Source organism: Mytilus galloprovincialis, chromosome 1 (genome assembly GCF_965363235.1).
Source record: "Mytilus galloprovincialis chromosome 1, xbMytGall1.hap1.1, whole genome shotgun sequence".
Lineage (NCBI taxonomy): Eukaryota > Metazoa > Mollusca > Bivalvia > Mytilida > Mytilidae > Mytilus > Mytilus galloprovincialis.
Window position 1 is genome coordinate 16,832,326 of NC_134838.1, and position 18,316 is coordinate 16,850,641.

The 18,316-nt window shown below is 32.2% G+C and overlaps 1 protein-coding gene across 1 annotated transcript; it reads right to left on the bottom strand.

Moving 5' to 3' along the window:
- Positions 1–6,416: 6,416 nt before the first annotated feature.
- On the bottom strand, positions 6,417–10,822 carry LOC143061962 (uncharacterized). The gene is made up of 5 exons (XM_076233822.1): positions 10,790–10,822; positions 10,333–10,450; positions 9,463–9,649; positions 8,491–8,573; positions 6,417–7,760 (listed from the first exon to the last, which is right to left on the bottom strand). The coding sequence occupies exons 1-5, from the start codon at positions 10,820–10,822 to the stop codon at positions 6,418–6,420; spliced, it is 1,764 nt and encodes a 587-aa protein (XP_076089937.1). The 3' UTR covers position 6,417.
- Positions 10,823–18,316: the final 7,494 nt, after the last annotated feature.

An 18,316-nucleotide genomic window follows, 5' to 3' on the forward strand; every position in this document is an offset into this window, starting at 1 on the left:
ACATATTCAAGATCATTGATACTGTTATTGACTAATTAACTGCTGTCTGCTTTCTTGAAATTGACATTGTTGTGAATCTGTTTACTGTTATTATGAGAGAAAAAATAGCCCTATTTTTTTATTTTTTTTTTAAATTAACTGTAATCTTATTTATTGGCCTGTTAATGGAACCCTTCTTGCCCCTTTTAAGATCATAAAATATGTTTACGATTTTCGGGATTACGATCATTTTGCAAGATCACCAAAATACGTTGTAATTTATACAGTACTTATATAAAGTAGATGATGTGGTATGTTTGTTGTCAATGGACAAATTTCCATAATAAACCAAAGGAAGTATGTGTTAACAACCATACGTCATCGTACGACCTTCAACAATAACCTATAAAATAAAAATGTAAAAGGTTTTGCATAAAAATGGAGAGCAAAAATATAGAACAAAGGACTTTCTGAGCGTTTGAATCATATGTCTTTAGCAGCTTAAAACACATTTGTTTGTGAACAATTTAGTGCTGACTATAAGAATGACAATGGTATTGCGGGTTTGTTTGTTTGTTCGTTTTTTGGAGGGATGGGGGATAAGTTAGAGCGAGGTTACAGTGAAAGTTTTAAGCTTGGAATAATTTCTCGTAAGATTTAAAAGTTGTATTTTAAAAGAAAAATGTATCTTATAGCTATTAAGAATCACTTCCTGTATCTGTAAGATTTTTTCAACATATTTTTTTTGTCTGAACGGTTATCAGGTATTTTTTTTTTCGAAAGTTCGATAGAACACTAAAAAAAATCACTATTTTATGAAAGGGCAGACTAGAATATGTCAGAAAATGAAGACGAGATAACCTTTGTACAGAGATTTTTGTTATGTTTAGCATGGGATCAACACAAGGGTACATTATCCTTAATATAAAAATCTATTTAAAAGTATTTGAAACTACCGTTTGCTTTGTTAATTGTGCCTTCAATTTCAAATATTTCAAATATCTGGTAGCTTCATACTACCAATTGAGTATAAAACAAGTATATAAGTTTTAAAAAAAAGAAATTCTTAGATTAAACACCTACATTTAACTTTAAAAGGTCATAACAGTTTAAAACAATACAAATCTACACACACAAAAAACTGGCTTACTTTCAACTGGTTATCAGATAAGATCATATATAAGCTCACCTGTGTCGAGGGGTCGTGTGAGGTTCATGTATTGTCTTGGCGTCCGCAATTACAAAAAGATCTTTTCTGAAATTACTTGACCAAATGTTACCAAATGATTTTTCAAGAGTGAATCTAGGAAAAACAATATTCATCAACAAATATGACCACTGTCTGTTAAAATGTATTCGAGTGTTTAGTTACAGCCGATTCCATTGAGTATGTAGGCAAAGGTAATATCTTTGGTTAGCTTGCTTGTTAGCTAAACCGTGAATTCATTGTTAGGTAAGGTATACTACCCTCCTTCCGAAGTAGCCTGGTCCTACATACAGAAAGATGTGTCCTTTGTCGGACTAGTCTACTCGTAAAGTTTACATAACCTAACAATGACTTTTCTGTTCAGCAAGCAAGATAACCAAAGATATTCCCTTTGTCTACACACTCATTGAAATCGGCTTTAATATTGCAAAAGTTCAAGCAATTAGGGCAAAACCTACCGAGTAAAAAAATCAAAAGGCCAATGTCTATCTACCTTGCACATTTCAGAAAATTCAGATCAGATAACGAAACTGGGTCCAGCAACATTTATAAGCAATTTAAGATTTTGACCCTCACAGTTTCCATTCACCACAAATATTCTCGTTACAACGAATCATTTTGAATACAAAAATACCAGTTGCAGCCTTTTGTTTATCTATTAATATATGTATACGGATAAAGCTATGAAAGGCAACAGGGTCATCAGGGTGAGGAGTCCATGTCATATGAAATAAATGCTAAGTATAGATCTAGAAAGCGACAGATAATCATGACATTAAAAAAACTCTCTTCTTTTCGACTTTTTTCGAACAAATTGACACATAAAATGAATTATATAGTATTGTGGAATTTTTAACTTGTGTTCAATTCATTGGTTACACCTTTTACTAGGATAACAATCCTGTAAAGTATGAGCTGGGAAAAATATTTCAGAAAAGAAGATGGAAATGTGAAAGTTTCCGTGTGTCAGGTGCAACAACATACGAACAGCTAACATGCCTCGTCAGGGTGGAAGCTAAAAAGTCCACGAAAATTTGATTTAAAGCTTTTATTCGTTCCAACAAAGTTATTGAGATTTTGTTGAGGATTCATTTTAACCATCTACGACAACAAGAATTTTTTTTTAGAATTTACAGCTCTTCTATAAATATATGCGGAGCGCTAACAAACATGTCTATGCGGCATATGCTTTGATCATTGTTGAAGCATCAATGTACGGGGCATTTAATATCTTACTAAAGTAATAAAACTATTCTTATTTTAGATACTATACATTGTTATCTGATATTGGACGAAAGATGTTGCCCTTTTATGTAATTATGTAATACAAGTTACGATCATTTGAAAACACATATTAAACAGCCAAATGGATGCACAAGAGCTAAAATAGGAGTCATAGATCCTATTGACAACAATTATCTGCCCAATTTTATTGATTTTGTAACATTTGTTTCAAATATGACCAACTTTTTATCCAAAATCACCAGCACCGTATCAGGACCCACCAACACAATAAAAGGACCCACCAGCACAGTATCAGGACATGAATAAATTGAGAAAATTCTAAATTTTAATAAATTGCAATGTTTTTTTACAAAATAGTTTTGTCGTGTGGATTGCGGTATAAAAAGCGGACTCTATGAGCATTTTTGTTTTATTTTTTCAGTTCTAGATTTTCTGAAAATGAGCATTTTTGTGTTACGCTTACTGAAACAGTTTAGAGAGTCAACTTTTTAATGGTTTACATATGAACCCATAAGAAACAAAATTGAAAAATCTCAACTGTTTTCTTCCATTTTTTATGAGTGAAAACGTCAAAAATCATCATTTTCGTCTTTGTTTACATTTTTTCACTGATCACCAGCACCCGTCAGGACCGAATCACCAGCACAGAACGTTCTCTCGCAGGACAACCATACCCACCGTGATTTTGGTACTGTTATTTTTAGCAATAGAAACTATCAAAGTTGTTCATGGAAAACTCCTTTTTTCATTACAAAGTATGTTACATATTAAAACCATTATTATTATGTTAAATACGACCAAACACCATATGTAGCTAATGCTAGAATTGAACAGTGAGGTTTCCATCTAGAAATTACGCTTCTTATTCACGAAAACCATTTCAGACAAATGAAAAATTGGGATCCGTTTAACTTCGACATAGAATGGTAGCTCATCCAAATACTGTACATGTATGCAGATACTATTTACACCACTGCGTCGATGACACTGCTGGTGAACGTTTCGTCCTGATGGTATCAACAGCCCAGTAGCCAACACTTTTTATAAATCTACTTTGCTTGCAAAAGTATGTTATATTAGAAATATTTAGGATTTTCCTATCCCAGGCATAAATGACCTTAGACGTATTTGGCACAACTTTTTACTTGTTTTTGGTTTCTCAACTTTTTTTTTTTATATTTGAGCTTAAATGATGAGTGTTATGAAGACGAAACGCGCGTATGGTGTATCAAATTATTATCCTGGTTCCTTTGATAACTATTATTAAAACATTTTGACACTTTACTATCATAATTCATCATTTGGATTTAACTTTCACAGTTAAATTCATTTGAAATGGTTAGGAGTTCATTGACTATTACAATTTTTTTTAACGTTTCAAGAAAAGATAGGTTTTGTTGAAGAAACACAGAAATATAGATAGAAGGGTTAAAAAAAAATCCAAGTCAAGTAATGAGTTGAAAATTCGAACACATTCTGCATAATCTTGTTTTTACATTTTTTTTCATTGAATAGCATTTCATTTTTGAAAATGTTATTTTGAACTTTAAGTGAATGAACTGAAACCCACGGAAACAATGGCATTTTAAATATAATTAAAATATTAACCCTTTCACAGTTTTCCTATTGTTTTAGTTAATAATAAAACGTATGGTTCAAGGAAGGACATGTTTACTTTGCCAGTTAAACTGGCTAAAAGCAGAACTAATTATCAGCAATTTACAACAATGAGTAACAACTAGCACCTGTAATATTTTACCGTACAACTTATACAGTAGCAAAATTTACAATTGCATGAAGTTATGGTATCTTTCATTCCTCTTTTATACATTCTTGCATAGATTTCCTTAGCCATTATTGAGGTTATGTTCTTGAATTTGGGTCCACAATGCTCTGAGTTTGGGTAGAGTCGCGTGTATGTTGTACACAATAACACGCCTGGTATCTTTGAAGAAGTTTTACTTTCAGAATAACATTTAAACTACTCATAACATCAAAACTACCAATTTATAGAATTATAACGCGTATGGTATACTTTTGCAAATTTGAATAGGAAAAATGAAAAAGGACATCATATAAATTTGGTTCGTTCGAAACACTTTAATCTTTATGCTAAATATGCCAAATAATTTTAGATTTCAAAGATGTTCACAACATTAGGAGCTATATGATTAGTTTTCAAAGGAACCAGGATTATAAAAGGTTCATTAGAAGAGTTGAAAAATCTACACAAGGTCATTTTTGACATTTTTGTTGGAATCTTAGTTTAGTTGTTTCTTCTAACAGCGAAGTAAGGCTATAAATCATCTTAGTGCCAAAGCACTGTTAACAAAGTTGGTGACGTACCGATGAATAAATATATCTCTTAATAAATTGACGAGTCCAAAACGTTTATGTAGATTTACCTCTATCAGGAACATTCAACCACAATCACCCCTATACAACCAAGACAAGCCAAGACGGTTTCATACTTTATAACATAACAAAATGGATTTAGAACCTTAAGTGTGTTATCTAATAATTCAGTACCAAAACACTGATTACTGAGCTGATGATTACGTCAGGAAATCGCAGTCCATCAACAACGATTTGTGCATTGGTGATCTGTGACACAGAATTTCTATACAAATCATGATTGCGCCAGTAACATTTTGAACGGGTGATTTCAACTCCACATTTATGAACCTTTATGCCAATAGCATTCTTGTTAGCAGCAAAACTCAGCAAATCTCAAAATCGAATAAACCAAATAGGAATGACATTTTCTTTATATCCCGTCTGAATTTCTAGCCTTATTTGAATAATACTTGACATGAATAAATTATAGAAGGTTATTTATTCAAATCCCAATTTGATATTTATTTAAATATTCCTCATGATAGGTATTTTTCTTTTTTTCCCCTTTCACAATAGGAAGTTCAGCTAATAGAAGGGAAACAGTGATGATAAATAACATAAGCCTAATAAAGAGAAAGGTTTTCTTACGTTTAAGTATATGGGAGAGCTTATTAGACTTATTTACAAACTGATCGAAAACAATGGAAAATGATAACATTCCTTGAGTATTACATTTGATAGACTTTAAACAAGCTGCCAACGCAGTATAATGATCTTTTATATTAGAGGCATTGTATTTTAATGACTTTTATCATGTCTGTGAGATGAGCAGAGACATAATACTATGGTGTCTATATTTAATATTAGACATTAACGTATTTTAACAGGAATGATATGTCAGGTATACATCAAACTGTTACCACTCTAAAATATCTGAGTTCATCCTTACTTTTATAAGATTTTATGTTCCGCATTTATTATTTTACTGCGTAGTTTATTTTTAATATCTGTTTGTGTTTTATTGCATCTTTATTCTGGTCATGTTGTTGTTTGGGTTTAATTGTGTTGTAATCTTGCACTGTCTCTTAGTGGTGTTTTTTCGTCTCCTCTTTAAATCCGAAACTGATTTTAGAGAAAACCCAAAATGTTTATAACTCAAAAGGATTAAAGTCAATTATAAGACTCTGTTCTCGTTTTGTATAGCAGAAACGAACGATTTCTTCCATCTTCGTTATATCCATCCTTTCACAGAGGATCAACATGTCAAACTTACATCTACTGATAATAATAACATATGGATATCAGTTTAATTTTCATTCGTCTTCAGTGTCATCGTTCTTCTTATCTAGACTTTTCCTCGAGCCTAGACGTTTCTGATTTTCGGGTGTCCGTCCCATTTTTCACAGTCGAACTGTAAAGCAAGTATCGAAACCTTGTTTTATTTTTATTGATAATGCTTGTATGTTTTTTAAAAGCTATTTAGGAAATAATACATAAAATAAGATATAGGAAACTCATTTTCATTCATTTTATTCCTATTTCTGAATTTTTATTCTGTATATGATATGGATAAATATATTAATCTTGTCAAACATTTGACAACATTGAAAATACATTTTGAAAATACAAACAAAGATTATGTTTCAATTTTATTGTTTTGTTTCAAAAAGACTGTCGTTTGAAGCAAATTCCTGTAATTTGCCTAGACAAGATGCCACCCTGCTTGCTCGGATTGAATGACGCATAATAGTTGAGTTCGAATGTGTACTTATTCTTGGTGAACATTCTAATGAACCAGCATCTTCAATCGGTGTAAGCAAAGATTGAGAATTTTCGCCTAAACGTGTTGATCTGCTGTGTAAAGTATGTCTTCTTTTTAATGGGCTGTTTTTCTTACATTGTTCTGATACCCAAGCCTGTGGTAATATTTTATGAACCAAAGACAAGTTGTAGCTTAAAGTTGGGACTGTTTGACGTCTTACACAAAAGCTATCTGCAGAATCTGTTGACCCATATCGCGATGTGCTTCCAATTGTAACCGATCCAAGAGAAATTCGGCTTGTTATCATAGATCTATTGTCAGACAGGGCAATACTTGGGGATGAAGCAGGCCATCCAGATCCAATACGAACAAAAACAGATTCCGAACTGCTTGTAATGGAACTTCTTACTGGTATCCCATTTTCGAGATTTCTTCTTCCTGCAAATTGATTAAGATCTTTTCGGGGTGTTGCTGTTTCCATTTGGATGTCACATGAAAAGGAAGACACGATAGACTCTCTTTTGGAATCAATAACATTCTCATTTGGAACTACATGAACGTGGATATTCATTTCTTGTTCTTGTATCAGGAACTTTGGTATTTGAACTGATGATATGGGCTCATTCCTCGGTTGAATGGTAGGCTGTATTATACGGAATGGTTCACTCGAAGCTACTGCAATTCTGTGTTGACGAAACAAGAGCTCCAACACTTGTCTTCGCATTGGTTTACTCATCAATAACAAAATGCTTGGCTGAAGTAAGCTTGCAACGCCTGTAAGAAATAAACTAATTCGCAGGAATTCATCTTTTCCTGCATTCGTGGAACGGGAAATATTTTTCAGCATAAATGATGTTGCGATTAACGTAGCTAAAATTACCTGAAGGATAGATAATGCCTTTGTTGACCTTCTTAAGTTTCCCAATGCTGTAATTTCAGACAAGTGATTAACTGAAAATCTGCAAGGTTGGTGCACATTATTTGATGACCTCATGCCAAACAAATTTTCTGTAGTTGAGGGTCGATGCATATTTATGGGTTCGATTCTATGGTGGATGTAAACTTTCCATACAGCAAAAATTGACAGCAGAATACAACAAAAGCACGGACCAACTGTAGTCAGTATCCCAATTACAAAGGACAGTTCATCTTTGATAATGTCACAACTGAACAATCCTGGTGCAAAGTAGATGGGATCTCTCTTTATGAACAAAACACTTAGCACAGCTCCTATTAAAAATAACAAAGTAGAAGATTAACTCATGCATGATCAACTCTATTTTGCACAATTAACATAATACAAATCACGGATATGACTAACTGTGATGCAATCTTGACTCTGTTTTTTTTTTTATTGTCTATCATCACCATCAAATCCACGATTGACATGTCTGACGTGTCATATTGAATTGTTTGAATCCCCAAATGGTCGACTGATACAATTAAATTGAAATTAAAACAACAGCTACCTCAGGACTCATTGGGATTTTTAAATTATTTTTTTTTTTTTGCTTCCTGAGGTCTGCTAGTAATAAACTAGCTTCCTACAACCCACCACACGGGTGTATAAGACTCCCTGACACTCTGACTTGAGGTTTCCTTAATTCTGAGTGACCGATGCATGTTGCATATCGTGTCAATTGTGAATTATGTTACTTTTCCTTGACTATATACTTAATCACTGACATGAAACACTCTTTGTAGTAAATTTTCAGTATGTTTTTGGATTCTAAACATGCTCACAGTCTTAACTCAAAGGAAAATATCTTGGATAACGACTTAAAAAAACGATTAATATCGCCTGGTCCGAGCTATCAGCGGGCCGAATTACCTTAATATTTATATATTGATATAAATACTATCATGTTACACTAAGCAAAAATTGAATTCTGCATAGCAGTTGTTAGAAGTATTTAATTGTAAATTATTTTTTTCTAGAGAACATAAAAATGCAAATTACCTGATAATAAAAACATTCCAATTAACAGTCGGCCAAAAACTGATTTCAGACGATCGAAGCGACATCTAGCCACAGCAGCATATCTACAAAACAAACCACCGATTAATGTTGGAGACCATTCCATTACCAGAAGATTTACACCTATGTTTTTTTTTTATAAACTTATGTTTTATATTCATTTTAGTAGGAATATATCTGTAAACAAAGCATGTAATGTGCAAGGAAACACACGTTAAAAAACAAATTGAATGGTTATTTACAGCTAATTATGCGGTATTTTGCTCATTGTTGAAAGCGGAAGGTGACGTTGTTAACTTTAACGTCATTTACTCTCTGATGGAGAGTTGTCTGAGTAGTAATCATTTATACATTTTCTTACTTGTACACTACAGCTAAGGTGGATTTTGCTTTGTCCACCCGTCCACAGTGGGAGCGGGCACCGGGTGGGCAAAATTTCTAGCTTGTCCACTCTGCCCACCCATAGGAGTGGGCATACAATTTCCTCTGTTTAATAAAAAAAACTTGCAAGTACAATCAATTTAAAAAAAGCAGATAAGCATTTGTAATCAATATTTTCACCAAAAAAAAGATTATAATTGGAGTGGGCACAGGTGGGCTGTCCACAGTGGGCCGATGGAAAAAGCAAAATCCACCTGGGCTGTTGTGTATATTGACTCATCAGATCTTTACAATTAATAGCAAATGACAAAAGACAAAACACGAAGTACCAATCTAAGAGAACTCACAATTACGGAAAGTTTACTCAACAAATAAATAGACTATCGAATATTTTTTTTCTAAAGTACGTTATATTTGTAATAAACACATTTATTAATAACTCGAATTTAGTTTTGCTTAATTTGCCCTGTTAATGAATATATGTGTATATACTGTTAACGCAAGTTCATAGATTAATCATTATTGGGCTAAATTTGAGATGAATTATATGTACATGTATAAGTATTTCCTTACCTTTCTATAGAGTGGCACAATAGTAGAAGCGATGTGGTTGTTAGGAATACATTTCCCAAAAAACCTTGGAATTGACACAGTACTTTATATTCCAGCCATGTTTTGTGCAGCATAGTAATACAGGGTGGCAAAACTAAGAAGAGTCCAGTAAAACTATTACAAACAGTCAACGCTTTCAGCCAATTTCCTGAAAACATATAATATTATCATTGTCAAAACTACTTTGTATAAAAACACTGGAAACTAATCTGAAAAATCTGAAACGTTACCTAAGTAAATCGTTGTGTTTATTCTAACATGTGTCATATTCGTGAGTAGCACATACAATAGTTTTATTGTTGCATTGGCGTTTTTTTTTTTTTTGTTGCACTTCAGTGTTTCTGTTGTTCCGTTGTTTTCCTTTTATAGTTGATCTGTTTCCCTGGACTTAGTTGGTAGCATGAGTTTGTTTTTCTCTCTATCGATTTATGACCTTGATCAGCGGTATAATACTGTTGCCTTTATTTATATAAGAGAAAAATATTCAGTTTATGTAATAACCAAAAGGTAAGTCTGTTCTCGAGAAGAACAAGATTTGTTAATTTTTCTTATTTTTTTTTCCATATTGAAACAGGAACGGCTTGTCTTACCGCAGCACCTGTGATCCCTCTTCAGTATCTTTTTTCGGGTTTGTGTCCTTTGTCCAATTGTTCGATTTCTGACTGTCGTTTATTTTTTTGTCTGTTACCCTTCTAAATCACTTGGTATATTCTTAATTTTCTTATTCAAATCATTACTTCTAACAGACCATTCAACAAAATTTCTTACAAATCGTTAAATTTTCATAAGTTCACAAAAATTTGGAAAAATATATCATATGATATAACCAACCTGTAGTACTGTTCAGATTCTTCTTATAGATAGTGTACAGTAGACATATATTCCCCGATTCCGACACCAAAAATGAGAGAAATAGAAAAACACCCAGCAAACCATCCTCAAACTCGAGCTGAAATATAAAGTCATAGAAATCATGAATTACCATTACATACGAGGATAAATTTAATCGTTATGCTTTTAACTTGATTGTTTTTTTATCGGTAAAACATCTAGTATTAATATAATATTGAATAATAAAAGCACGAACAAGAAAGAGACTTACTGATTTGAATTTACATAACTAATATATAAAGAAACAAGCAATGTCATCTACAGTTTGTGTTGCTCAGTTTTAAAAGGTGCATTCAGAATAATAATGAAAATATTTTTGATAATTATAATAACCAAAGTGAATGAAACGTACTAAATAATGCTGAAATAGTTTTATTATTTTATCAAGGAAAATTACCTTTCTGTCTAGCGTGACTTCAGTCTTGTTCATTCTGTCTTTAGATGTTGAAAATAGTATTGGCTACCTTATATACTCTTCCTTTTCTTCTAGGTGTTAATTTATTGATATGACATTTAACTTTCTTTAAACCATATCTTGGTCAAGCCAGAGCATCAAACTATCATTAGCACATTACCTGCGTTGGCATTTTATTTTTCATATTGTATTTCGTCAAATATATGATAGTATCTATGTGACAGGTTTTGCAGACCCAAAATACTATGAAATTTGCATAGAACGTAATTCATATACGTTTCACATATATCAGTTTTCTAATTTTATCGATTTTTTTTTCTATCTTTCTTTCAACTCACACTTTGCATTCATCTTTGATACATCAACATTGGTTTAAAACTTGATCTTTATTGACAGAAAAAAAAAACTTATAGATAATATTAGAATAGAACACCGTATATAACTTTCACCAACACGGAACTATAAAATTACAAACTAAATCAAACCAAAAACCTAACTTAAAAAACATATCACGGATACGTACTAGGTGCGACACGATGAACATAATACTTCTATGAACAAAGCAGATGAAGACAACATAAAAGTAATTCATAATGAAAACGACCATGATGGCAAAGGTGAACGTCATTTTTTTAGACGACAGACTACTCTATGAACAAATAAAAAGAAAACGACAAAAGAAATGCCAATAAACATTTATTAAAAAAGGAAAACTACATAGACGAAATAACAGTCAAATACTTTAAATACGATAACCAATCTGTGATCACATGTTAAACACAAACTGAAAACAAAACAGTGGATTTAACCATCTAGGCCTATCAATTCGATATGTAATGATCATTTGAAGACTATGTTTAGACCTTTAACGAAAGAATCAAACGACATAAAATGAGATATCTGACACAGGAAACTTTGTTCGTTTACCTATTTTTAATAACACTCAAATTGATTCTTTATTGTGCATCTTGGTTTGGCTAGCCACAAAACCAGATTTAATCCACCATTTTTTCTTAAAATGTCCTGTACCAAGTCAGGAAAAGTTGTTATCTCATAGTTCGTTTCTGTAAGTGGTGCATTGTCGTTTGTTTTTTGTTCACTTCAGTGTTTCTGTTGTTTCGTTGTTTTCCTCTTAAAGTTCATGTGTTTTTCTCGGTTTTGGTCATGTGTTTTTCTCGGTTTTGGTTTGTTACCCAGATTTGTTTTTGTCTCAATCGATTTATGACTTTCGAACAACGGTATACTACTGTTATTTTTTTGTTTCAACTTCGACTGAAATTTACTTGAATGACGTTGTAAAAGAGGAACAGATTGCAGAGTTGCTCGAAATACATGTGCAGAATGTGTAAAAAATTGTTTTGTTAAAAAACGGAGTGCTATTTATAACAACATAACAATGGCTCAATCGTACGTTGTGTCTGTAAAGCTTTTTTCAAACGCAGACATTTGTGTAACGGACATCAGTTAAAACGTGCTCTACAATAAAACGTGATCGTGATGCTGTTACCATTAATTTATGTTCCTAATTTTATCTCAATGTATTTATATGAAATTCTGTCATTCAATTCACACTCCGTCTTTTGACATTTCTTAAATATTTAATCTATATCAAGCAATCCTACTCATAACATATCACGTAATAATCAAAAGATCAGACAAACTTTCTTTGGCTTAAGTATTGAGCTGCATACGTCAAAACAAAACAGCTTGACATGTGCAGATATCATCCACAATTGAAACAAAAAATGAAGATTTAGATTAGAATAGAAGACCGAACACAACTCACACCGAAATGGAACCATCAAATTACAAACCAAATTAAACTCATATCATAACTTAAGAAATGCAATGGTTACATCTAGATGTGGCATGATGAACATGATTATGTCCATCCGCAAAGCAGAAAAAAAACAAACAAAAAAAGTAATTCATAATGAAAATGACCATGATGGCAAAGTACAACTGAGTGAGTGAGCTATAAACAAATACCGGAAACAGTCAACATAAGTTTAAAACTTATAGTATAAGAAACGTAAAAATAGGACAAAGATTTCAAAACGAGAATATCTTAGGAATGACATGTTATCCTTTATAAAAAATAATCGATCTTCGAATCGCTAGAAGATGTTTCTTACAATATAAATTTAAAACTTTTCCTGTTAAAATAATTTTCATTTTTGTTTGTAAGTGGACTTTAAAATTTACAGTTTGACACATATTTAATATAAATATATATACATGTATCATAGGTGGCACGGTAGTATTTCCTGGCCCATAAGGGATAATGATAGCCTTTTTAGAATTTTCACCACTTTCTAACACTGCAAAAAATTCTACATTCACAGTTAACTGAGGTACTTTCATTTTACTATTCAGAAATGAATTTAAATATGTATCATGACCGTTTACTTTTTTTGCTATTTTCAAAAACCTAAGGCCACTAGTACTTTTAGGTCTTTTATGGTGCAGTGAATACAAAATTAAAAAAATTCTCAAAAATTCATTTTCATCTGTATGTAAAATTATTTCATATTTTTCTACACCTGATTCATCCCTCAGTTTGGGAAAGTATGTTCAGTTGATACTGTATTTTTTGTCCAATCACACTGTTTAGATACATTAACCTAAGTAGGGTACACAAAAGAGCAACCTAAATTCTGGAATGCAAATACTACCGTGCCACCTATATGTTTACGACAAATAAAATATTAGGCTATTCATCAATAACATTGGTTGACTTAAATTGCGTACTTTAGTTTTTTCACACTTTTGTTCTCGGTAGATAGGCGGATTTTGAGTTTCGTTTACAGTTCAGAGTTATTGATATGATGTGTAGCGATCTTTGAAAAGCAATCACAACAAATAGTGTGTGGAGATTTTGTAACCATTCAACAGTTTGATAAAAAAAAAATGTTTGAAAATGAAAAATCATTCTTATGTTTTTGAATATTTAACCACAATGGTAATTGATCAATTTTCTCGTATTATTTTTGTTTTAATTTCTTTGATTTTTTGGGGAGTCTGGCGATACACGGTTAATCAAAAGAAAATCAGTGATATGAGATATAAGATTGTATAAAAATTCACCCCAAATGATTCAAAACTGTTCTGAAGAGTTATTGACTGTTTTTTAGATTTTTTTTAATGTTAATCAAAAGAAAATCAGCGATATGAGATATAATATTGTATACCAATTCACCCCAAATGAAGAGTTATTGACTGGGTTTTTTTTTTTTTTTTAATAGTTTTTGACAAGTTTATATTCAGATGGAATGTGTGAAATCAGATAAAAATGTAACAGTTAACGACCATGGATTCAAAACGGATCACAATTTTAATTCCATAGCAATTACACAGAGAGTTTGGGGAAATAGGGGGCGTAGAAAACCGTTAGCCACAACATACACCTTCATTTTCGTGCTTAGAGAATTGCATTCTTCGTACACGAATTTCTTATAAAAGTCATCCCTCACAAGCATGTATGACCCTTTACAGAGGACTACTTGTAGAATTATACAAAGACAAAAAATATTGAACGTTTAATGTTCATCTAAATTTTAATTTTCTATTCTATTATGTTAGGTCAGGAGAAACATCTTAAGTCCTTTGATAGTAGGTTTTTCATTGTCATGCCTTTTGAAGTGATGAGAAATTTGGTTTAGTTGAAAGAAGTAAAAGTGTGTCAAGAAAACGCATTTGGGATTTTTTTTATAAGGAAATACACTAAATAACTGTGGAAAGTGTTGTGACATGTGGTGCTCTTTAACCAAATCCCGCTTTTTAATCTTTGTTTCCAAATTTCCACATTTGTCCGTTCTTTTTCTCAGACTTCATCTTCCTATCCCAAATCCCCCCAAAGTCAATGTGGGAAATAACAGAAGCATTTTATATTCTTCACAAGGAAATAACTGTGACCACTTTCTGCAGTCAAGCCAAGTTTGCCAAAAAATAATATTAGATAAACCATGAAAAGCCTTTCTTCATGAGTCATGATACTTTGATTATCTTGTCCACCATTTATTCAGCTATATCGAGATGAATTTGGTAGAACTTGAGTTCTCCCCTAATTAACCTTTTTATTCCTCTTTTTCTTGCAGTTTCAATATATTGTTCGTAAAGATTCCCTTTGTTAAAGTTAGATCATTCTATAAGTTCGTACTATTGAAATCGCGTGTCAAGTTCTAAAAACTGGAAAATTTATCAAAAACATTAGTACCGCTGTTTTCATCCGTAATCCCATCATTAGTGATTGGATCACTCGGTCCCCTGGTGCCGCAGAAGATAAAATTACACGCACGCAAACACATGGGCCTTCGGGTTTTTTTTTAATAGTAATTTGTCATTTTTTGTCTTGTGGAACTAATTATAAATCTTATTTATAGATATTTTCATGATCATTACTTATGGTTACTGTTTCCCTCTATAAAAGTTTAAAGTTTAAATATGTAAACGCCTCGAGATCTTTCGTCTGAATACCTTTTCATCTGTCTAAACTAAGGATTAATTCACTGATCAAAAGAAATTGTCACTCTACCACATAAGGGCTTGCTCATGTACATGTATAGTTTGCTTTTATTTTTTAAAGAAGAGATCAACAAATTGAATATAGAAAAATAGATAACCTTAAATAGCTTTATTTTGCAAAACTTTTAGAAATTTTTGGTCCTCAATGCTCTTCAATTTCGTACTTTATTTTTTTTTTATTCGAGCGTCACTAATGAGTCTTTTAAAGAAGGAACGCGCGTCTGGCGCAAATATAAAATGTCAATCCTGGAATTTATGAGTGAACCGAAAAAAACAAACAAAAATGGATAACGACCCTACCTCATGAAATTAAAGTAGTCTGGACAATTTTGTTTATCTTAAATTACTTGTTGATACATGTACCTTAATTTGCTGATCAAGTAGTCATTTGAAGTTTCTCTTTCCTGGCTATACAGGTTTTTTTTGGGTTTTTTTTTTAAATATTTTGGGGGAAATGGAGAGTAAAAATTTTTAGAACATGTTTATCCTGATTGGATCTATTATTTTTAGCCACTGTACTCATTTTGGCTCATATTAAACACTATAAGAATCATTAAGTTTAAGTATGTCTGAAATCAGAGAAGAAAATCTTCTCCGGGTCCTCAAAATGGTATTCAACATTGTACTTTCATCGGGCACTTTTTATTCGAAAGTAACTGACGAGTCTTTGTAAACGAAATTCGCGTCTGCGTACACAATTTTTATCTTCGTATCTATGATGAATTTATTCATATACTGCCCACATTAATTATGATGAATATTCTAGCAAAAATATTATTATAACAAACTACGTTGTATTTCATCCTTACTATGAGTCCTGAACAACTTGCTTGTTTGTCACGTTTGAAAATAAACTTTTACGCAGTAGTTTTGATTTGTTGTACGTTCCCTTTATATATGTATCACGAATGAACATAGATTCAAGTTGACATATTTCATAGCTACGAAATAAGTCCGGTTGACCCGGTCTTTCACCCCAAAGGTGACTGAAGAATAAAAATAAGGTCACTTTTGGTCTTTTTCGACCGGCAGTAAAACTCTTGCAAAGTGGGGGGTCCGGTTAGGTGTGTCGTATACATGTAGAAACGGTCAGAATGTAAAAATTAAATCATATGCCTCGTGTAAAGAGAGTGCCACGTTATCTGCACGTGAAGAAACCTTGATCTTTGAAGTGCAAGGCAAATGTTTAGTCCCTATCCATTATATCCCTATTTTCAAGTAGCAGTCCAAATTTCCCGACCGTAATCATGACCGGCCCCTGTGACAGGACCTAACTATTGTTTTATTGTTAATGTGTTATCGTCCTGAAAGTGCATGCATCTTTTACCTCTGGACGATTAGAAACCAGCAATCAACAATAAAACAATTACGGTCTTTCAAAGTCAGACTGTCAAAAAATCACTAACACAATGTCCGAAAAAGCTTGTGACAAATAATGAGGCATGTGAGTTATGTTAATCAAGAATTATTTAAAGGATTTCAATACATATACAAACCACTAAAAAATAAAAAATAAATTCATAATTAATGACAAATTTTACTGTCATAAAAGCTGATACTATTATTTTTTGGGGGACTGGTAATTTCTAACATGAATAGCCATTCTTAATCGAAATTTTTTTTAAGTTGATTTATTTTGTTTCCGTCTATACTTAGTTAATTATGAATAACAAAACATTCATATCAACTAAATATTTTAATGCCCATACAAGTGTGGACACAGATGAGTGTGGATAGTATGTTTGGATGTTTGACAGTGTTTTATGATAAATGTAGTTCTATGATTTTCCTATATGTGTTATTAACTGTGTTGCACGATGACAACCAACCTGAGCATTAGGAGTGTTGTTTATTTTATATTTAGTTTAGTTTTTATGTTCAAGACGGGCATGGAAGAGACACTAATTGCATTAGTTACCAAATGATTATGATAGAATATGTTCCACATCTTTGATTTTTGATACATTTTATAGCTAGGAGAGCAACACATAATAGGATCAATTTTTCGTGATTTTTTTAAATTGAGAGATGATATCTGAGAACATGATATAAGGAGACTGCAATTCAGTGGTTGTCGTTTGTTTATGTGTTACATATTCGTTTTTTCTTTATTTTTTGTACATAAATAAGCCTGTTATTTTTCTCCTTTGAATTGTTTTACATTATCATTTCGAGACCTTTTATAGCTGACTATGCTGTATTAGCTTTGCTCATTGTTGAAGGTTGTGCGGTGACCTGTAATTGTTAATTTTTATGTCATTTTAATGCCCATATAATGCCTGCGTCACACTGTCCCGAATCGCATGCACACCGGATGGACACACGACAAAGGAAATGATTAAATCTGATCGTAAAAACATCGGAACAATCGAAGTGCTTCTTAAGCCATCGCATGACCGCCGGTTGAGTTTCTCGGGTTTCGTCAGCAATTAACTTAATATGCGGTTTCAAAACAATTGCCGAAAGGCCGTGGAAAGAAAGGTTCATTTACACTTTGAAGAAACCCATACGTATTAGATCTATCTCAAATTGTGCTCGTCTTCGTAAATATTAATCAATTCACCTTAGTCTAAAAATGTAAAAGACGATACAATTAGTGAAGTCTATAAATTTGCAAATTTTTAAAAGTTAACTTATTATGTTGTAGCTCTTCTCGGGACCTTGTAGTCAAATATCTACAATATGCCACTACCAGTCCTAGTGACAAAAAAACTTCTCCTTGGTGGATACCTCACATTACTCTTTATTCACAGCTATCCTTGATAAATCTTATCTAATTATCATTGAGATGTATCAGTTAGTTCAAGAAAATGCATCATAAAATAAGGATTATAAAAGTTTTATTTGCATGACTGCTCACTAAAATGTGACGACGGAAAAAAATATTCAATGATCTAATAAATATTTAATATTAGAATCTATAAAAAGACTAAATCAGTTCTGTGTATTATTGTGTCTTTCCCAATTGACTCCCCTAATTCCACT

Coding starts and splice junctions, on each gene's coding strand:
- LOC143061962 (XM_076233822.1), bottom strand. CDS start 10,822: ATGAACAAGACTGAAGTCACGCTAGACAGAAAG. Junction 9,650..10,332: donor GAATCTGAACAGTACTACAG/GTTGGTTATATC, acceptor ATATGTTTTCAG/GAAATTGGCTGAAAGCGTTG. Junction 7,761..8,490: donor TGGAATGTTTTTATTATCAG/GTAATTTGCATT, acceptor TATTTTTAATAG/GAGCTGTGCTAAGTGTTTTG.